This window comes from Amphiprion ocellaris, chromosome 8 (assembly GCF_022539595.1).
Source record: "Amphiprion ocellaris isolate individual 3 ecotype Okinawa chromosome 8, ASM2253959v1, whole genome shotgun sequence".
NCBI classification, from domain to species: domain Eukaryota; kingdom Metazoa; phylum Chordata; class Actinopteri; family Pomacentridae; genus Amphiprion; species Amphiprion ocellaris.
Genome location: NC_072773.1, coordinates 20927784 through 20950342, shown reverse-complemented (window position 1 = coordinate 20950342; position 22559 = coordinate 20927784). Strand labels below are relative to the sequence as shown.

Here is a 22559-nt window from a genome sequence, read left to right as displayed (position 1 = left end):
TTCGTTGATTCCAACCTGGCAACCCTGCAGGAGTCTGGTGAAGGAAAATATTGCCCACAGCAGACTACTTGGCATTAAAGACGGCTGGCGGTAGAAGCTGCGGTAACCCGTTTCCAGAAGCTACTGTGCAGTTTGCTGCCAACATCAAGTACGTATTTAATTTTGTTGCGCTACAACCACAGCTGACTTCATGTCAGAACACATCACACATGTTTTAACAGCGGCTTTGCTGTTTAACGTCAAAGTTTGAGCAGCTAAGGGATGCTAGCTGCACAGCACTGGAAAATGAGCGGTGTGCTAGCTGCGCGCTAACGTTCGCTAAAGCTGCATTCAAAGGTCCGTCCACAAAGAAGACGTTTATGCTTTGCGATGCGTTTGGTCAATGCTATTGTTGCTTTGGGATTTTACCACCATTGGTAAACGCTCAGTAAAGCTTAGCCTCGCAGAGCTAATCATATAACGTGAGGTAATGTTAGCACGCTAACGGTAACGTAACCTCCGGACTTGAGCCAAATACGTGAAATGAGCTGCTCACTAATGAAGGTCTGAACCTGAGACTCTATTGTGCAAGTTACGTTTAGGTAGAAGTTTAAAAAATGGGAAAATACTAGAGACGCTAACGTTTAAAATCATTGTATTTCATAATAAGCTAAATGCACAGTGCTCAGCTGACTGGGTTATTTAGCTAACATTAACACGAAGTTGGATGTTTGATGGTGGTGAAGCTGCGTTCACTAAAAATCCCGTTTTTGTCTGGGTTTGGACAGATTTCTACAGCTGCCTCACAGTAAAATATGGAGGCTAATTTGGCTTCTACAGCAGGCCAAATTCCTGAATCCAATTTAATGCAAGATGCTAGCTAAGCTGCAGTAAGACAAGACAGGGGTTTCAGTCTGATTAGCTAGTTACACTTAAGAGTTCCTCTTTTAATTAAGGATACGCAGTTTTCTAGTCTGATTGATTGACTGTGGACCTGGACAGAATTGGCTTCTCTAACAGTAGATAGAATTATTTCGTAGTGATTCTGAGAAATATTTCCAATTACCCTGAAACTTGCTCTCCATTGAACCTGATGACTTGATGAGACTGACTGTATGTGGGTTGTTTTGTGACTAAAGCCAGTGAATGTTTTCTCTTGCAGGTGTCTTCAAGTTGTAAAATCACTCAATTTAGACAAACTTTTTGGTCGCCACTTGAGCGTTTTCAGCACAAGTGCACCTGGCTCTCTTGAAGATTCAAGCACCATCCCTCTTGATAAACATTATGCATCCTAGTGTTTGCATGAGTGGAAGCTGCAGTGTCACTTGTTGATTGTGCTAATGTAGGTTTGACGTCTGTACAGGTGTGCCGTAACCACGACTGTGGTGCGCCAAGCCCTAATCAAGAAGGTGTGGATTTGTACAGCCTTTTAAGTTTCCCTTTACAGAAAACAAAACCTAAATGGGGCAAACAGCTGACCACTAAAACGGAGTCCAGATAGCTGAAAGTCCGGGTAAACATTTTTAAGGCTAGTAGAGACAAAATTAAACAAAAACTCAGATATGACACCAGTCCCAATAGTGTAAGTACAGTATTGATTATCGGACTTCATGATAGTGCCAAGAAAATGACAAAATTCTTAGAACATGTGAACACAAAATGCTGCCGTAACATTTTAGTATATTTTATATTTAATTGCTGTGATGTCAGGCTTCCTCTGTATCCAGTTTGTTGTTTCATTTACAGCATGGCACAGTGAATGGTGTAAAATTAAAAGCACATTGCAGCAAATCACTGTCCAAAGGTCAGAAGTTTATATTTCCAAGGCAATGCTGATGCAATCAAATGACCATTTGTGCTGTCAGTTTTAAGTTCAGCTGCAGAAACATTCTAAATATTTGAGGTAGTTTTTGATTATGCATTAAACAGTCAATCAATTTTTCGAATGTTTCCAGTCATCAACCCCCTCAAAGGGCCCAGACTGTAAAGACAGTGTGAAAATTCTGCGTTGCCTTCTTGTCATTGTCACCCGCCACTCCTGCAGAGGACTGACAAAAAGGAAATACCCTTCAAAGATGTGTTACTCTGCAGTCCTGCTAACTTTTTCCTCCAAACTAAATGCAGTGTTTCTGCCAAGGACAATATTGAGTGCAGATTTTTTTGAGAATGCTCCACCAGACAGACGATAATTTATTGAAATCTGTTTTTCATTCATATTTTATTGCCAGAGGAAATGGGTTTCATTTCACATGCATTTGTTTTTTTTTTCAGATCTTACAGAAATGGAGGTTTAGTGTTTGTGCATTTCATTTTGCACACATGACTACAGTTACCTTTTTAATGTCTTTTTTCTCTGTCCTTTACATACAAAACCCATTTTTGATATCTTGTTCGTGCAACATAGCTGACATTTTGTTTTTACTTCTCCCCCCCCCAGATTTGGATCAACTTGGTGAGCGGAAAAAAGGGGAAAACCCGAATCTTTGCCTAAATGGTGAAGTCCTGGATCTGAACCTCATTCTTCCAACACTCCTGCCAGTTGTGAGCCTTGTTGGCATTTTCTCAGCAAGAAAAACTCAAACTGAAAGCTACTAGGCTTGGAGCCTTTATTTGAACATCAGCCTAAGTATACTGGAAGAATAATATTGCAGTGTACAGCAAAGGAAGTATACAACAGAGCAGATACTTCTGTGCAACAACAATGGCAAAGAAAAACAGCCAAAGGGGTATGTACTTGTTTATTTAACCTTAAAATAAATTTGCCAACTATGCATCTATAGGTAATAGTATATATATAATATAAATTTAGTCTGCAAATACAGCCTGTAGTTGAAGAAGCTTGAAGTTATAGGTAGGTCATAGTTGTAAATTATTTAATTTTTAAAAAATGTGTTCATAATTTAGTTCAGCTGGAATCTAATGGCGTTGTCCTAATATTACAAACATGGTGTAACAGTGAAAGTGAACCTCGAATATTTACGGTGACATTAACCTACTTTCATGCATGAGAAAAGCAACTTTTTCAAGGTCTCAGCAGTTTTGTTCCTGCCTGGTCTTTAAATGGCTATAGATTAACTTTGGACTTTACTCTGACTTGTCATACACAGCTGTAGTCTTTTGTTTATCACTGTAAAGATAAATGTCGTCCGATATTTCTAGGAAATGATTTTCCTTAACCTTGACTTAGCTGTTTTTGAAAGGACCACTTTTATTCTGCCCCTGATAAGAGAAACCCTGAAGTTGTTCCTCTTGCAAGAATGTCTTTTTGGAGGCCATCATTGGCTATTAGTCATTTAAATCAGATTCAGATTCCAGACAGTTCAGGCACACATGTGATGAGGTTGTAAGTGCTTGCTGCTCGGGCTGGTAGCTGAAGTGGTTGTGCTTAAATGCTTAAATAACAAGTCCTTCCACCTCCACAGTACTGTCGTGCTGCCGGCATCTTCCTTTTCACATTGTGTGTATGTATCCAGGAAACAAATCCATTTTGAAATGATCAACTAGGTGGATAGTTTCCTTTGATTTGCTCATGTAGATGAATTTGTCACCCACGTGTCAGATTCGCAGGCATAGATCTGCCGTTATCGTTTGATTAGGGTTCATGAACTGAGACCAGAACAGAGGAAATCTTGGTGAAGATGTCTGATTGTTGTCTTGTTTTGCAAATGATGTTCTACAGTGGTTTGCAAATATGCCACGAGGCATGAACAGAAAAGGGTGGAGTTTAGTTTTCGCTTTATTTTTCCAGATACGTCTGGGGTGGTGTTTGATACTCGCTCAAAAATGGTCATGTCCCAGGGAGGAACAGCCGAGAGGATGAAGGAGAAGGTAAGATGTTTTTCTGCTGCATATGAAAGCTGCTGCAGGTTTTGTGGTGAAGGGCTGAATTTGAAACATAAAATCACAAAATTTGTGATTGGCTTCCAACCCACTTCCCAAAGTTAGACATTGCTAAGCTTTGGCATTCACTTTCATTAATTGCAAGCTCTGCACAGCAGTTTTCTGGAGAGATGCTTTTTGGCAACAGTGAACATGAGAGGGCAAGTTGTCAGAGCATGAGCAACGGTTGGAGTTTTCCTGAAGGAAAAATGTTTAGAGCAAGCCTTGATTTATCAGTGTCTGTGACAGTTATTGAGAGAGTCAAGAGCTCAACAAATTAGGCATCTTTAAATCGCTTGAAAGATGGCTTTACTTGAGATTTATCATTATATAATGTCATGACAGCGAGCCTCAGACTCTTCAAAGCTGTGCATCTATAATGGAACTACTTAAGAAAATTAGGGCAGCACGTAGTTGTGCCACAGTGTGGTAATGTTTTCCAGCAGATTGTTTGGCTTTATGTTGTAGAATTAGAATATTTGTGGGGTTCCTTTAAAGGAACAGGTGAAATATTTGTTAGCCATTACTGCCGATAAACTTACCCGATTTTGCAAAAAGTTCAGCTTGAGGTATTTATCGAATTTTTAAAAAAATAAATAAAAAACGGGATGTAGAATGGTAGGTGGAAACACCTTTTTATAAAAATAGAATAATTTCAGCTTCCCTGATTGAAAACATTTCCTGGAGACTTTACTTCATTATTTTCTCATAGATAGCTAAAGTAAATTTTCGTTCTTCTTTATCTTTGAGGTTTTTAGTGGTTGTCAAAGAGCTTACTGATTCTGGCTTCTGCTCCTGTTAATTGCAGCCATGTGGAACGTAGCAAGTACTATTACCTTCTGACGACATTGCCCAGCCTAGTTTACTGCATCCAAAGCTGTTCATGGAATCAAGCCTAGTTCACATTCTTTTAACTTAATTTAAAAAAAAAAAAAAAAAAAAAATCAAGCTTCACTGCAAACATGGCTTGTAAGAAAATATTTTGTTCCTTTTAAAATATTTTTAAAAGTTACTGAGAACTGCCTGAAAATTATAATTAAAAGGTAAAAATGTTGCAATTTATTGTTAAAAATTGGATTTAAATGATTGGCTTCAAAGTTACTGTTTTATGTTTATGTGTTTTTTTGCAAAAAAGAAAACTGCATTTAAAAAGCTTTGTGTAATTTCACATTAGTAGTGCAGCAATAAGAATAAACACATCACTGTGTGCTTAAGCTGACTGTTAATTTAATGTTTAACCACTGTACCTGCAGATTTACAGTAAATATTGAATCACCATGTGTGTTACTTTTGCTTTCTTTCCCTTGACAGATCAGCGCTGTCAGGGCAGTGGTCCCCAACAAAAGCAACAATGAGATTGTGCTGGTGTTACAGCATTTTGAGAACTGCGTTGACAAGGCCGTGCAGGCTTTCTTAGAAGGTATGAGGATGTTGGTGTTTAAACTCAGCTCGGGAAGTTACCGTGATTATACGATGTTCCCCTCAAAGTATTGCATTTACACCTTATAAAGAGAAAGCTTTAACACAACTTATATTTGATGTTATGGTATTTTCGTTACGCTTCTAATTTCCTTCCCGGCACTAGAATTCTGCTTACATTTCCAGCACTACCTTTTTTTTTGTTCATCACCTTGAGAGCAGCTTTGTCGTCATGCATCCCATGCTTTGTATTCAAAAGTCGAGCGTTATTTGCGTGCTTTCATTTTCACAAGTTTAATTATAGAACATGAGGGTTGTCCCTGTACGTCAGACTGCTTTGTTCCTTATTCAGCTAACAAACAACACCCCAGGGCTTTCAGATATTGAGTTGTTGTTACAAGGTTTAAGATCCTTCATGTGTCACTGAGTACTTTCGTCATCATTCTTTGGTTTACACCTTAGGCAGTGCAGTTGAGATCCTGAAGGAGTGGAATGTCACAGGAAAAAAGAAGGTGAGAACCACAAAGCCTGCATCTTAGTTGTCATTTTGTTGAGTTGAGTTCTCATTTGAAGCTAATTGTTGAACTTCTTGTTGTTTAAAGTGCCCTATTAACTATTAGTAAATGCAGCCAAAATATAATATGACCTCAGGTATAAATCAAAACTTGCCTGTCCCAGCATGCATTGAAACGAACCATGTCACTGCACTGATTAGGTTAGAGATAATGAACAAAGAGGATTTGAACAATAGTTTGATATTGATATCTCCGTGTCTAGCCCAAGAAGAAAAAGAAGCCCAAGCCTCAGCCAGAGGCCTCTGCTGAGCCCTCTCCACCTGAAGCCACATCGCCCGAGGAGAGCAAAGATGAGATGAACGGCTTTCATGCCAACGGATCAGTAATGGATGGAGAATCACTTGATTCGCTGAGTGAACAGTTGGACTCTGCCTCCCTGGATGCAGCTGAGCTGGACTCTGAACCTGCTACATCTGAAACCACCGGTAAATGAAGCTAAAATGTGATGATTAAGCAAATGGAGGAAGCATGAAGGTTTGAGGAAGTTTAAACCTGCAATGTGGAATTTCTGTGTCCCTCCTCCCACAATCGGAGTTGTTGCACAAACACTGTTGATGCTTCCTGTTGTTTCGCTGTTGTCTCTAACAGATATGTAGCCAAAGCTTTAGCCTACTTTGCCTTTAGCACTGTGGTTGCTCTCCTCTTCAGCTCTGTCAAACCAGTCATCACTGGTTGACGTTACCAGTTCAGCTACACAGGAATGTCACCACAGACACCTGATTTAAAACTCCGCTATACTGCGACATACAGAAAGATTTACTTACACCGATGGGCATTATGTGAACTCATTTGGCTTGGACTTCACACATGTTCGTTTATATGTAAAAGTCCAACCTTCTGTCTTTAGGTTGACGTGCAAGGGAGAGAATAACCTGCTGAAATGCAAAAAGAGTGGATATGTAAAGGTCTGTTCATACAGCCGCCACTTATTTACCCTTCAAAGTAAATCTGTTCCTGGATAAATGTTGATTTTGACTTTAACTACGGGAAGCTCACCGTACACAAGACAATAATACAGTGTGAAAATCTTTGTTATTTTAGTGTTGTGCAACATGTAAATGAAACTTGCTCACAGAAGGGAACAGAATGTGTGGCCTCGGGTGGCAACCGTGAAGAGAAAGCAAGCGATTCACAAATGTTTGTGCAGTCATAGCAGAAGTGTATATACTCGATCAAACTTTTCAGGTTATAGTAAAAATACGAGCATGATGATGTTGTTGTTGTGTAATCTTTCACTATATGCCAGATTTTACAATATAATACATCAAAACAAGTTCTTTCGTTAACTATCATAGATTTTGGACCATAGCAGATTCAGTTTAAAAGTGTTGTACCCTGATAAAATGGTAAATTGTCTGCACTCATGTAGCACTTTTCTACTTCAATGATACTCGAAGCATTTTACAGTTTTTCTCATTCACACACCAAATTGCGGCGAAGCTTCCATGCAGGGTGCTCATCTGCCATTGAGACCAACTTTAATTTCAAAGATACTTCAGCACGTGGAGAGGACAAAGACCAAACCACCAACCCTGCTATTGGTGGACAGGCCTCTTGAGCCACAGCTGCCCAAACCTCTGATAAATGCCAAAACAGATTCTTATATATAATGAAAAGTGCTACCAGAGCTGTGTTTCACTCTATGAATCTTTGAGACTTAGAAAAAGGGAAACTTACCTATTCAAATACTTCACTAATGACCAGTTGTGTCGACTATTCCTACTCATTCATATTTCGGATCGTTCTCTTGTAGGGGTAGTTATCTTAAAAATGACTTGTTTTATTTGTTGTAAAAGAGCAGTTTTTTTCTGCTTCTCACAGGTGCAGAAGCAGAAAGTCAAGGTAGCGCTCCAAGTCCTGCCCCCCAGCAGGGAAGGAGGAATCACCAGGGTCCGAGAGGCAACAAGTCCCGACACAGACCAGGCTCAAATTCACATCCCCCCACCTCCTTGTTAGCACCCACCACTGATGAGCAAGGATCAGTGAAGAAGATGGGTGAGACACCTATACCTCCTATCTCTTGTTATTTTGTCCTGTATGTACTTCACAGCAAGAATACAGAAGGGCTTAACCTGACACAAAATGTGTCATTGCACTTCTTGACTGATTTTGTTTCTTAAACTTGGGTCAGATGTTAGGCGTTAAACACTTGCTTAAGTCACCTTTAATGTCTCCACCTCAGCTCCCAACATTGACCGCTCTGTGAAGGACCTGCAAAGATGCACCGCCTCACTGACCCGCTACAGAATGGTAGTCAAGGATGAGATGGACTCCTCAATCAAGAGGATGAAGCAGACGTTTGCTGAGCTCCAGAGCTGGTATGCAAATTTGCTTTCAGTCTCAAGAAGGAATCACAGTTTATCTGTCATATCTTTCATAATCAACACATTGAAATGCTGAGCAAGAGCAGTGTGTAGGATCTTCATTCTTTGAGACTAGAGCGATACATAACTCTTTAAAAAATTTAAATCCGTTTTAAAACCTGCCTGTAGTCATAGCTGTAGCTGAATCTTGATGTGACAAAGTACTTGAGCATGTTGAAAGATGAGGTGTAACAAAACACCCTGCAGGTTGTTGCTGCCACAAGAATTTTCCCAAGGCACCAAAAACCTCCTGAGGAATGTATGAGCTAAATCTGCCTAAATCCATACCCTAAAATGCTAAACTTAGCTCCCATACAGTAATTGGAGCATAGAAGAGATCCCTGCTCCTAGTGTGCTCCTAGTGTGAGACAAACAAAAATCATTGCTGTTGTATTTTTTTATTTTTTTTTTTAATAATTATTAAAAAAAGAAACAAAGTTAGACCGTGCTGTACTGCCAGAGGACTTCCCGAGTTTGAATTTTTGAGCCCAAACTCAAAATGACCTGCAAATGTTGAACCAAATGTTGAAGGTCTCGGGTCCTAACAACTAATTTTTTTAAAAGTATGAGAGTAAAAATAGAAATGGCACAAGTATGTCAGTGGTTGAGAGCATCAGAGAGTGAAGGACAGAAACAGTTTACACTCTAAAGCTGGATTTATGCTGCTTGGGATGCATGTAAGCAAATGTTAAATTTTAGATCAAAACACAACAATGAGCCAAAGGTCGACACTGATGCTACACATTGTAAGATCTGGAAATTCACAATGTTCCTGTTAGGTTCGCAAAGACATTTGTCTCAACTGAAGGCTAGTTTCAGTTTCCAGACAGAAATAACCATTAGTTGACGGTCACATTTGTATATGGCTCCTTTTCATTCATGCTCTGTATATGAGTCACACCACAATATATACAGAGAGACCATTTAGACTATGTTGCGTCCTTGTTGGTGAAAGCTAGTTTTAAGCTTTGAAGAACCATCACTGTTCTTCTGATGCTGACATAAATCAAACAGGAATTCACAAAAATGGCTTAAGTTTCTAGTTAAGTTTCATTGGTTCCAAAGTTCCAGGAACTTCATTGCTTATACGGGTTATTTTTGTTGGATGTTTACTAAAGCAGTGCAGGTGTTGCTGCATTTTTACAGGGTTAGTGAACACATGGCATTTTTCTCACCTTTGTCCTTTTAATGACACAGCATTTTATAATAGGAAACGGACTCTTGAATATGTTGAACCTCCTGTTGTTGTTACGGAGCTTCTGGTGTAACAAGGTGGATGTTATAGACTGGAAACTAAATACACTGTAAAATGATTTGCCACACTTTGAAATGGTGAGGCATTAAACATTTATGTGCAGCGTTTGGTAGTTTGTCTTTAATACTCAGAAGATTTGATGAATATTTCTGTTTTCAGAAATTGTTTTATCCTTTAATCTCACATAGTTGTGAAAGTAATTGCAACAATTAATGAATAAGTTGTCCTCAATTAGATTTGTGTTAGATCTGTATAATTTATTTATCTAGTAAAAGTCATAATTCTCTGAGGTCAGCTTCTTAAAACTGCGTATTTTCTGGCTCCTTTCCTTCCCTATGAGAGTAACCTGAATATCTTTGGGTTGTGGGCAAAACAACACATTTGAGGGAATCTTCTTGGGCTCGAGGAAGCAGTGATTGTCAGTTTATATTCTGACATTTTATAGACCAAACAATGAATTGATTAATCAAGAAAATAACTGACAGATTACTCAATAGTTGAAATGCTCATTTCATCACACTGCATTATGTTGGAACTTTTGTTGATGCTTTCAATAAAGTGCAGTGGAATGAGTTTGTCCACTCTACCTTCTTCACTGAGTAGCTTACAGACCTCATACATGCTGCTAGAATATATCGGAGAAAATCCAAGTTCAGCTTCTCTTAGCATCAGTTTAGGCATTCATGAATCAGCAGGATGAGATGACTTTATTGATCGTTAATATGACAATTTGGTGTTGCTAATGCTGCTAGCAGTAAATTAGTAGCTCACGGGCTAATTGATTGTGGAAGATTGTAGATTAGATTAAATTCAGACTGAAAAGGGGCATCTGTATAAACTCCAAAACTTAAGCTTTTTAGACATAGCTTAACTCTGAGAATATGTTCTTTACATTTATTTTCTCTCTCTCTGTAGTTTGTGAAAAGCTGAAACGTGATGCTGTAGTTGATGGTCAGGATATCCATTTAGCTCCACACTTAGCTCCCCACTGGCTTATAAAAGTTTCATTGCTTTCTCAGTTCAACAAAGATAAAAGACAGATTGGTTTGTCAGTGTTCAACACCTACAACTCCCATGATGCTCCTGCTGCTGGTCTGTCGCTAAGACTACCATTGTTGTAGAAGGCTACAAGGGTTTTTCTTGGCTCAGAGTGGGCCTTGGGGGTGAGTGACTTCACACAACAGGGAGCCTGATCGATACACTTACAGTATAAGCAAGGAGCATGTGTTACCTTATTTAATGTTACCTTATTTAGATTAGTGCGTCTTCTGGCTAATTCTGACCGTTGAGTAAATGGAAGCCCACTTAACAAACTGACTGGAAAAAAGGACATTTTAGCATTTAGAATGGTTAGCAAAAGAATTTGTTTGTTAAATTCCAGAGTTATTGTAGATAAATTGAGATACAAAACCAAAACTCTATTTTCCATGAAGAGAAATTGACAACATCCATACTGGCTTTGTGTATCTGAGTAATCCTCAGCCAAAGATGGTATTAAATTACAGAAAGCCTGTCATGGGTGCACCCCAATTACAATTCTACAATTTCATTTAGCAGACGCTTTTATCCGAAGCGACGTACATCTGAGAATTATTGTCAATGTCTATCAGTCTGCAGTGTGTGTGTAGTGCTCAGCTTCCACACTCTGTAGGCAAACCACTAATTTCTTATCTTACAAGCATGCTATAGTTTAAACAAGACGTGTCCATGAAGAAGACACAAAATAAAATCTGGCATTATTTCACTTACAGCCAACAGTCAGAAAAATAAACGAGTATTTCTCGATTTTGAAGGAGAAATTCAAACCCTGCAGACTTTTCTCACCTTTGCATGATGGGTCATCTGGCGACTGATTGTCAGTTTCTTTTTTTAAGCTACTGTCTGACTCAGGCGGCCTAATTTTTCTGTTCCGACGGGTATTTCACACACTAGTGATGTTCACGTGGCGTACATTTTTATGCACATTTTAAAGTGCTGTGTTAGAAAGGTTAATAAACATGCTGTGCTTGTTTGCTCATTGTCAATATAAATTTGTGAAAAGCAGAATAGAGTTTGTGCTTGTATATATTGCATCCTATCTTTCCTGTTTAAAACATTTTGCTTTAGCGCTACTGGTGGTCAAAACCTCTGCAGATTGTCTTTACGTACACTGTAAAAAAAATAGTTTTAACGGTAAAATTCTGGCAGCTGTGGTTGCCAGAAAGCTGCTGTAAAATTACAGGAAAACATTTTCCACATTTACGGTGAAGAAATGTATTGATATTGTTGATTTTAGGGTGAAAATTCGTGCTTCATTCCATATTTTACTGTAAAAAAAGTTTTGACCTTTAAAAATTTGAAAATTTACATGAAAATGCTATGTAAAATAAAGTTTGTATAACTTATTATAAATTTGACAGCATTTTTCCGTCATCAGCACAACAGTTAGTGTATTTAACATTAAATATATGTACCATGCTTTCCAGACTATAAGCCGCTGCTTTTTTCTCACGCTTTGAACCATGCAGCTTATACAATGATGTGGCTAATGTATAGATTTTCATGGGTGAGCTTCATGCTGTCAGTACATTTAGCCTCGTCACATCAGAAAAATGAAACTGTTCGAATTAAATCAAACGCACTCACACTAAATTCTTCAGATCGGTCATTTTGTGCTTCATGCACACACCCTCATCATGGAAAACACACAAAGAAATGCAGAAGATACAGCTTTTAAGTTAACGGCAATCGATCTGCCTGTCGAAGAAGGAAATAGAGTTGCTGCACGTTAGCTTGGCATCAATGAATCGATGGTGAGACGCTGGATTCTGCGTTTTACTGCCATGTTACAGGCACTGTTTGGAAGAAAGCATTTATTAAAAGTTAAAAAAATCTTTCTTTGTAAATATTTCATGTTACAACGTGGACACCTGCGGCTTATAGACAGGTACAGTTTATATGTACAAAACTTTTTTCTTTTTAAATTTAATAGGTGGGCTTATATTCAGGTGTGCTCAATAGTCGGGAAATTACGGTATTTTTAGTAAAAAATTGCAGTTAAAATTGTCATAAAAATTGAAGCACGTCTGTTATTAACAGAAAAGTACATCAGTTTGACCGGTGACAAACTGTATTTTTACATGTAATAAATGCAGAAATTGCCATGTTGCTTATTGTAAATATTAAAGCATGTTTTCATTACCAGTACAACAATATGTACATTTAACTGGGAAAAACTGTGTTCTAGTCGAGAATTAAATGCAAAAATTACAGTATTGTTATACATATTACGGCATTTTTCCATTAAAAACTGAGCAGAAGTAGGGAAATGTATTTTTTCATGAGAAAAAAATGTAAAAAACACACTTTTCTCTTGAATAACCTATTTATAGTGATTCTTTCACTTCTTTTGAAACTTCATCAAACTGTTTTAGAGTTTACAAATTTTTACCATCATGGTTTGACAGTTTTTCACGTAAAATGTACAGACATTTTTTACAATGTAGACTGGATTTCACCCACCACTTACGAAAGCTACTTATCTTTTATATAGAATAATTTTTACAGAAGTGATTGAATTTTTTTCCCCGCCTTTTTTGGCGTCGTACCTACTAATACATTAAACTGTTTCTAGTAACAATGACAGACTCTGGTATTGGTTTATCACGTCAAAATGAGACTTCTGCTTTATGACATGTGTAGCGTTGTTTAAATATTGTACTAATTGTATTGCACTTGCTGTTTTGCATTTTCCTCCGCTGACTTTGTTGTGTAGCATTCTCTTTTGATCAATGCTACAATATTTTTTTCTCCTCTCCGTTTTTCTAGTTTAATGGACAGAGAAGTGACTCTACTGGCAGAGATGGACAAAGTGAAAGCTGAGGCCAGTAAGTACCGTATTTCTCAGCAAGTAGACCGAGCTCTGCTTGTCACATACCACCTGGGAGCTGCTAGTATTCTTCCCATAATATGATCACCTGACTCAAGGGCCTGGAGAATCTGACCTAAATCACTTCCGGAGGTAGTAAAAAAGATTGTTGTGGAACAGCAAGTCCCAGTTTCCTCAAAACTGCAATGGTGCCCTTGGGGTCCTGATAAACCTAGAGCATTCCTGTGTGTGTGTGTGTTGGTAGTGTATGTGTGTGTGTTGTTAGTGTGTAACATGACGGAGCAGGACTGCATATTTGTACAGGTAGGCCATTCTCTCTTATTCTGTCCCCTCAGTGCACACTGTTGTGTGTTCCAGGCCTGGAAAAAGTGAATAGTGTCAGGTGACAAGGGAGACTCAATGCTGTCTTTGTGCAAGGTGTGTGGTGAATTGAGAGGAAAGCAAAGAAACTCTAGTACTTCTTCATCAATACAAAAGACAGGTCTCCTAAAATTTACCTTCCACTCATCTCCTTCCTCTGTTACATTTGTGTAAACTCATGTTTCAACCATTCGCTCTCCTAAGGGGAGTGATACAACGCACAGAAATTTGTATTTGTATTATGCAAATCATTATTGTTTTGACCAAAACCAGAAAATGATGATCTTTGTTCATCCTGGGTGTGTGACTGTAGGTACGAGTAGAACTAACAACCGGTGGGTATTCCAGGGGCTGCAACTTAAGAATCATTTTACTAATTATTATTTTAAATATTATTGAACTTGCTATAAGGCCAAGTATAATATCCAAATCACAGAAGGTGCAGTTTTTTGGTAAAGGTAAAATGTGTCACAACATGCCATAATTAATAAAGCACTGTGGTCCTTCAGGGATGTCCCGGCCTTTCTATCAAATTCTCAAGATGATTGGAAACCTGCTTAGTTGACATAGACAGCAGCAACAACCACATCATTATTTTTATGTTTGTTTCAGTAGAAGAGAAATGGAAAACATACCATTCCCACTAAAATCTCATGTCAAAACACCTGTCAAAATAATTACAATTACATTTTTCCCCATATCATTCCACTGTATTCGCTTTATATTTGTATCACCGTGACATTCACAAATTTTATTTTGTTCCACTAAGTGTCCGAAATCATAAAAGTCAGTGCAATGAAATTCAGTTTGCCTCGTCTCAATCAAAACACCATTACTTATTTTTTGTAAGACAAAGTCATTCATATGGACATACATGCATAAATATTCCTCTGTAAAATCCTCAGTACACTTAAGGAATGTTTTTATGTCTTGAGAACTACTGAAAGCATATTTAGTCTTTTTTTGTTGTTTAGAGTAATGACTGCATGATTCTTAAATTTATTGTTAATCATTTTTGATTATTAAAAGGAAGAAAAAGGGTCTTTGGTGGGACTTCAGAAATGCTCATTGTCCTCTGAGCCAAGTGGAGGATCTGTGTTTGTTAGAATACTCTGGCTTATTGTTGATTGGTGTGCAGACAGGAATCATAGCAGCAATCACACTGTCTTAACTTTGCCAGAGAGTGTCTTTATCCGCCAAAACTCCAATTCGGCTAACAATAAATGTGTTTCACAGTGAATTTTAGAGCATACACTTTAGACTGACAAAGTTTTTCCTCTGTAGACTTTAATTTCTGGCTGGATTTAATCTTCTGTCAGACTTGATGAAGACGCAACACATAAAGACTTACTTAACCACATTGTAAATCAGTTCATAATTAATTTGACATAATTGGTAAAAAAAAAAAAAAAAAAAATCTGAAATAGTGTTCAGATGAGCTTGATTCACATCTGTAAACTTTCATATTTTTACTGCTGTGTTGCAGTGGTGATTTTGGACGCCCGGCAGAAGAAAGCCGAGGAGCTCAGACGGCTGACGGATCGGTCAGCATCCATGTCGGAGGAGCAGCTGACTGAACTGCGTGCAGACATCAAGGTACCTGCCGCTCTGGTTTTAACAGTCTCTGTTTGGATCTCACAGTGGTCCATGACAAAACTAATGAAATAGGTGGTAATCTTTAATGCCCAATTGAAATTTAATTTGTGTTGTTGGAAAAGGAAAAATTTAAATGGCTAAAAACAGGCTGTTGCTGGTTATAATTAGTTATCTCTCTTTTGTTGCAGCACTTTGTGAGTGAACGTAAATATGACGAGGACCTTGGAAAAGCTGTGAGGTTTACTTTTGATCTTGAACCGCTGAAGACGAGCATCTTGGGGTTTGGATCAGGTACAGCATCCTGTTTATCTTCAAGATGTTTGTGTAAAAACTAGAAACCCTTTTCCTACCTGTCTGCTGACTGGAACCAAGCACTTTTTCCCCACCGCTGACAGAATACAACACCACAGATCTCAGATGTTTATAGTGTCACAGCTGGAATGGCCACTAATGAGCTAATAATCATAATGTGCTTGAAATGTGAGCCATGTTAAATGACCTACAGAGGAATTAACTTTAATTGCAGTATATTTAGCACACACATCACCCAATGGGTCTCTGCACATTTTACTCATTAAAATATCAAAGACTTTAATTTAACTTTAATCTTTGTACAGTAATCTGACTCACCCGATGCCAGATGTGTGGAATGGAAACAGCTTTACCTGAATGTTATAGGAGTGCAGGGATCAATCAGTGGAGCACTATTTAAGCGTCTGTGCCGCTCTCATGGTTTGAAAATGTAGCAGCACAATAAACAAGCTCTGGTGAGATCACAGGCACTTAAACTTATTGATAAATCTCAGATGAAGAGGAGAAAAGCCGATTTGCGAACAGAATTTGAAACATTATGTTTTTAGGCAGTGTAATGCTTGCCAGTGGGTTCAAATGTCAAAAGGTTTGTTGAACTGAATATTGATTTGGCCTGTCCTGGTGGATGGCGCTCTAAATGAGCCATTGGTGGATTTCCATAGTATGATGACAGCCACAGATGTCAAAGGTACTGAAAAGACGGAGAAAATACTACTACTTGAAATGCTAAATACAGATCAGTAGAAGGAGTTTTTTCAGTTGTTTTTTTTTATTACAAGGAAGAGACACACCACTTAAGAATTCCAAATTAAAACACTAAGGCAGAATGGCCAAAGGTGGTGGTTGTAGTAAGACACACGCCCCATCCCCCAAAAACATCCAGCCATTTGAGTTGCTGCATAAAACTTTATTTAAACCCTGGGGTGAAGATACCAAACTTTCAAATTATTTTTATCAGATTTGACTGGTGATTCTACACATGCAGTTTATATGCCCCAATGACCATTAAAACTGCAGCTATTGCCTTCCCCCCATTTATTCGAACAGACTTGGTCATGTTTGTTATCCTAAAATAGCTGCTTGGAGGAGTTACCAAGATGCCAAGACTTAGTCTAGAAGGATTTTACCAAACCAATGTCCTGCTTCATGAGAGGTTACATGTTGTGCTGTCGGTGACTTTCCCTGTTGTTTCTCTCACAGTTTACCATCCACGTACAGGCTACTCAAATCGATCTCGCTGTAGCTCCACGTCATCTTCTGTCGCCAGCCCCAGCCTGCTGGAGACCCCTCCTCCCACCCAGATTCAGAGCCCCTCCAGTGAAACCCGCCCTCCACCAACCAAACAGGTCAGCACTTGTTTGTCAAACACTGAGGTCATGAAGCAGCCCCGTAGCTCAAATATGTAGCGACTGACTTTGAGGTCTCCTCTCAGATTTTCCAAGGAAACAGGCGCACCTTCCAGGGACAAGGGTATCACTCGGGTGGTCAGCGGTATAACGGCGGTTCCTACCATGACCGGAACGCTGGCCGAGCTAACCATCGCTATCAGGGTGACAGTGGCTCTTCTGGTCCTTCATCACAGCACTCCAACAGCTCCAGAGGTCCCTCCCATTCCTCTACGTCCTCTCACAACCAAGACCGACCCTCTCACAACCAAGACCGACCCTCTCACAACCAAGACCGACCCTCTCATAACCAAGACCGACCCTCTCACAACCAAGACCGACCCTCTCACAATGGGCTGCCCCAAAGGGTTCCTCGAACGCACTGCCCTTGACATTGGAAACCACCTGCTCAATCAAACCCACCTACTAACCCTTGCACTCCCCCTCCTCTCTCTGTTCCCTCCCCCCAACCCAACACGCCCCCCCCCTCCACTAACTCCTCTCAATGAAGAATAGAATACAAGTTTACATATTTCCGTCAGTTGAGCTGTGGCGCCGCCTCTCTACGTTAATTCAGTCATCCTTCAAACTTGAAAAGCTCCCACTGTTCTGTAATCACTCTTCCTTTTCCATTTCTCCCTCCTGGTTAAGATAACCGCTTCTATCTTTAGGTCCCCTTTGAGAGATCTCATTGCGATGCTGTTGTCAGTCTCTGTTATTAGTTTTTGCAGTTAAACAGTCTGCCAGAGACTGACATGATTACTTGCAACAATCTGTGCACTATTGAAGTTGAACTCTTAGTACTTTTCTATTTTTGCTGTGGCTTTGTCAGCTCTCTGATTTGAACATCAGATCTTTTTCTTTCTCCTTGTCTCCCAGAACCATTTCAATGCCTTCACCGTGGAAAGCATTGTGAACGTACAAAAGTAGTTCTAGCATTAACAGGGATTTCTGTCATCAGAGAAGTAGACAAGCAATCAACACTACAGACTGTCGTTAATCTTTGCAAGGTGAAAATGAGACATATCAAACTGTAATCCAGAGCTTTTCGTATGGCTGCTACAAAGAGTAGGGAACTTGTCAACACTAGGACTTAGATTAGTTGGAGAGCATCTCTGTGGACACGGATGTTGTTCTCTTAAAGGAGTAGTTTAACATTTGTAAATATTCTCATTTTTTCTTTTTTGTTCAGAGTTAAATTGGTAGATTAACACCAGACTCATGTCTGTAAATATGAAGCTAGAGCCGGCAGCTGGTTAGCTTAGCCGAGCACGAAGACTGGAAATGTGGAAAAACAGTTTTGTTACCTGTCCTAATGTCACAAACTGCATCTGTAAATCTCACTAATTAACACATTCTGTTTTATTTGTTTATTTTTGTGCATAAACCAAAGTACTTAATCCCCAAGGTGTAAAATCATGGAGGGTTATATGTGAAGTAGAGAAAAGTTAGTTATTTCTCATTTCCAGCCTCAGTGCTAAGCTAACTAGCTGCTGGCTTAATCTTCATATTTACCAAAGACATGAGAGTGGTGTCTATGTTCTTATCTAACTCTGCAAGAAAGTGAATAAGTGCTTTTTCCAAAATGTCAAACTATTCCTTTGTAATATTGCCTAAGGCAGTGATGTATCACCCACACACTGGCTGACAGGGTTATCATGTGCTGTTGTTCTCGGCTTGCTGTCCATTATTTTATAACTAAGAGAGGGCTCATTACCTTTTGTAGAATAATGTTAAAAGTCTCGACAAAGGAAACTCTTTGTTGTGCACATCATGTTTCATAGTTCTGAACATTTACTCGGCTGCATCTTCTTCCACACGTGCAGTTTCTTCTTTGTGTTTTGTTATATGCACACAGATGGCATATTAATGTCGTGCTTGCCTTTAGTCACAGACTTCACATTTGCCTTTCTAGAAACATGGATGTCTGCATCATGACGGCTTTCTAAACAGACGGTGCTTGTAGAGTGCGATTTATAAATATGCGAGAAAATAAGGTGCAAGATCTCTTTTCCTTTTTATATCCCTCACTTTATCCATTTGTGGAAGTAAAACTGATCAAACTGATGAATGCGTTGGAGGCTTGTATGGATTTCACAGATCTTTCTTCTGCCAAGCAGTTGCTGCGAGGCTGTTGTTGGGGTTCAATTTCATCCTAGTGTTCAGTTTGTGAACAAAAAGCTGGTGAATACCTCATTGCTGATCAAGCCGTTCTGTCGCTGTGGGCTCTTATTAAGAGACAGGGACCCCTAGTGGCTCCTCAGCTCTGATCTTCTTGTAGTTGTGTACATATGCGGAGCTGCAAGGCTGTGGTGGAAAACTGGTTGTTACGTTATTGCTGCATCTTCTTCATAATGTTTTGTCTTCCTTCCTTCCTTCCTTCCTTCCAGTTTTTTTTGGGGAAAAAAGAACTTAAAAGGTTTTTTCCCACCAATTTTTGATTCTTCGTGAGTTTTCTCATCATATGGAGATATTTTTTTTCTTATTTGAGATTATTTTAAAAACTTTACTCCAGTAGTTAAATTAGTGAATATTGTGGAGAAGAGAGTGCAAACTTGTTTGCAGTCTTTAGTAAATATGTGCTTGTTTGAATTAAAAAGACACATTTCGGGAAATCTGCTGATTGGCTGCCTTGTTAATATAAAGCTGAGCGGCCACTTAGTGTAACATTAAGACTAGGAACAGGAAGCAGCACTCTGGGCAGTTCCCTCCACCATAAGGACAATGATCTAAGATGGTTCCACAGAAATGCTCTGAAGTGACAGGTTTTTAACACAGCTGGGGCTAAAAGATCATTTGAAAACACATTTGATAAAGCAGAGGAGAGGTGATCAAAAAGTTCCAGGACTGTCGCCCCCCCAATCTCCGTTGAAGTTTCCCTGTGCGGTGGTTGAGTGCTTGTTACTCTCCTAGTTGTTCCGTTATGTAAGCATGTCAAGCATCATCGGCAGTGGGAGCTGAATATAATGAACTGTGACCCTTCTACTTGAATTTCAATTTGAAGAAGATGAGGGAAGCACAGGGAGACAAATCTAGTGAGAAGGGCAACTGGGAAGCAACTATTGTGTTGTGGGGAAAAAAAAACTGTCTAATTAATGGAGACTGCAGATTGTTTCCACTAAATGTTCTCCTTCAGACATCTCAGGACGTTACAGTAGAACTTTGCCTTGGCAGTCGGACTCTAGTGGACTAATTCTTAGTGGGAATGTTGAATAAAACGATGACCATGCTCTTCATCTGACACGCCTTTGTGAGTTTTGGAGACTGTGGCTCTTCCACTAGTGAAACTTCTTCTCTTGGTATTAGCTGCTGACCAAACTCTCATCATGGTGATCCTCAACTTGAAGGCTGGATCATGCCACTGACTCAGAGTTTGATGGTTTCTTCTCTGCTCTAGTTTCCAATCCATAGAGAAATTACAAATCCACACTTACCAGACAGAACTGTGTCACATAGGTCCCTGCTGTTGATAACGTAGTTTCATTTGGTCTCCTGACAGTTGCAGCTCGCTCAGGTCGCACGCTTGTGACCATGAACAGTCCCAGAACTTTTTGATCACCCCTTGTAAATCTCACCTCTGTTGTGCTTGTCAAATTGTGTTTTTGATTGTGGAGCCGGCTCATTGTTGCCCCTTGACTGATAGGAGAAATACACTCATTACAGCCGTAGTTGTGTTGCTACAGTAGTTGCGTTGTGTTTTCAGCTCTCTGGCCTCAGGAGGCAGCAATGAGCCTTGTTTGTTAAAAAGATAACTCAGCTGCTTCCCTGAGCTTTTCTGTGGCACCGTCCTTAACGAGGCTAAGGAACGGCTGTTTCCTGTCCTCATGTAACAAAATCCTTCTACCAGCACCTCTATAGCTCGTTGACTATCACATAATATCTCCTGTATATACTGTGTACAAAAAACCAAAGTGTGAAAATGTTCGTTTGCTGTTTTAAGGAGGTCGACCACAAGCAGGAACTTGAAATCTCCTTTGTTTGCCTGGTGAAACGCCTCAGAGGCAGTTAGTAGTGCAGAACAAGGGTCCCCATATGAGGGTCAGTTGTCATTTTTACACTTTTTACATGAACTAAAGATTGAATGTGTTGATGAGTGAACACCTGAGGTGCTGGTAGGGAGATACTGTTAGTCATTCTAGCTCAAACTAAGCAAAGCTTGAAAAGGCAGCAACTTGGTGTATTTCACTGTTTCCTCGTATGTGCTTGCAGATGGCAGGTTGGTTTTAATGTCACAAAGATCTTTATAGACTGAAGTTGTACTAAGTTCTACAACTTTCCTCAAACACTGACGGTGAGCTGCACTATGAACTGATTAAAGGTGATCAACTGTTCAGCCTTTCTTTAGACGTGCTGGATTCAGACAGTAATTATCTCATCAGTGATGCTGTCTGCGTCTCTTTAACCACTTCCTCTTTAGTTTCACATTCCAAACTGTAGGGATATTAGGTTATCGCCAAAGAAATAATCTTGTCCTGTTTAAAATTGCTGCCTTTTTTTTTCTTTCCTCAGCCTGTAAAGAATTCCAAAGGGGATGAATCGAACAGTTCACTTTTTCCTCTTCTTCTTTCCGTCACACTTTATTTCTGATTCCTTACTGTATATACATATATGTAGCTATATAATTTTGTGCTCACATGGGGCATTTTGTATGTGATATTCATAGTAGGCATAATGGAGGTTAAAACACCTAGTTTATTCATTCTTCCAGTAGATCTTGTGTCCTTCAAAACTTTTCTGAGACAACTGTAAACTCAAGTGCCTTTTCTTGTCTCCCACCGATTCATCGACACCCCCTCCACCAGAGTATGGACCAAAGACATCGACCGTCCCTGACTGCCCAGCCCTCTCTTTCTCCCTTTCACTGAATGGCACACTTTTCATTTATGACAAATAAACAGTTTGCAATACCGACCGTGTATGTTTGGTTTTGTTTGGCGTCCATCAACACTGCATGTAAGCAGATCAGGAGCTGAAAAGTCAACAATGAGGTTTTATGGCTCCGTATGTCACAAGGTAAATGATCCTGGGATATCAAGATGTCCAGCTTCAGGGGTTGAAGTCATTCATCAGCATATTGTCTTCCTTTAACTCTCCATATGTTGCCGGTCCTTTTAACCCTTTAAGACCCACCATAGTGCAAGTCCACCAGGACATATTTTTACATTTTTACATGGTGTAGTGCCATTTTTGGAGTATTTTTATTTGCTTTACATCAAAATAACCCTGATATCCCAATTTTTTGTGTTGACTTATGTCTTAACTACTACAAAAAATTGCTTAAAATTGCAATAAACCTTAAAAAAATTAAAATCGTTCTTGTTTTTTTCACATATATTTCAAAATACAGAAATTGCATAGCTGTATCCCTCAAATTTGTAAATGTAAAAAAGTTGCACATTATCCTTTGGAACCACAGGAAATTTATTTGGAGTCTGTACATAATTTGCTTTTTGAGATATGGTCAATTTTGTAACCTGTAAAAAAAACGAAAATAAACAAAACTGCAAAATTTGCAAAGAGACAACATCAACATCAAAACAAATGATTTACAATAGTGCAATCAAATTT

At 39.2% G+C, this 22559-nt stretch overlaps 1 protein-coding gene across 1 annotated transcript; it reads left to right on the top strand.

Moving 5' to 3' along the window:
• spats2 (spermatogenesis associated serine rich 2) lies at positions 1–21900 on the top strand. The gene is made up of 13 exons (XM_023275642.3): positions 1–148; positions 2417–2705; positions 3728–3807; positions 5170–5278; positions 5740–5789; positions 6055–6277; positions 7674–7847; positions 8035–8170; positions 13278–13336; positions 15185–15294; positions 15483–15585; positions 16807–16952; positions 17039–21900. Exons 2-13 carry the CDS (start codon positions 2681–2683, stop codon positions 17381–17383), a joined length of 1560 nt encoding a protein of 519 aa, XP_023131410.2. The 5' UTR covers positions 1–148; positions 2417–2680; the 3' UTR covers positions 17384–21900.
• The last annotated feature ends 659 nt before the right edge of the window (positions 21901–22559 follow it).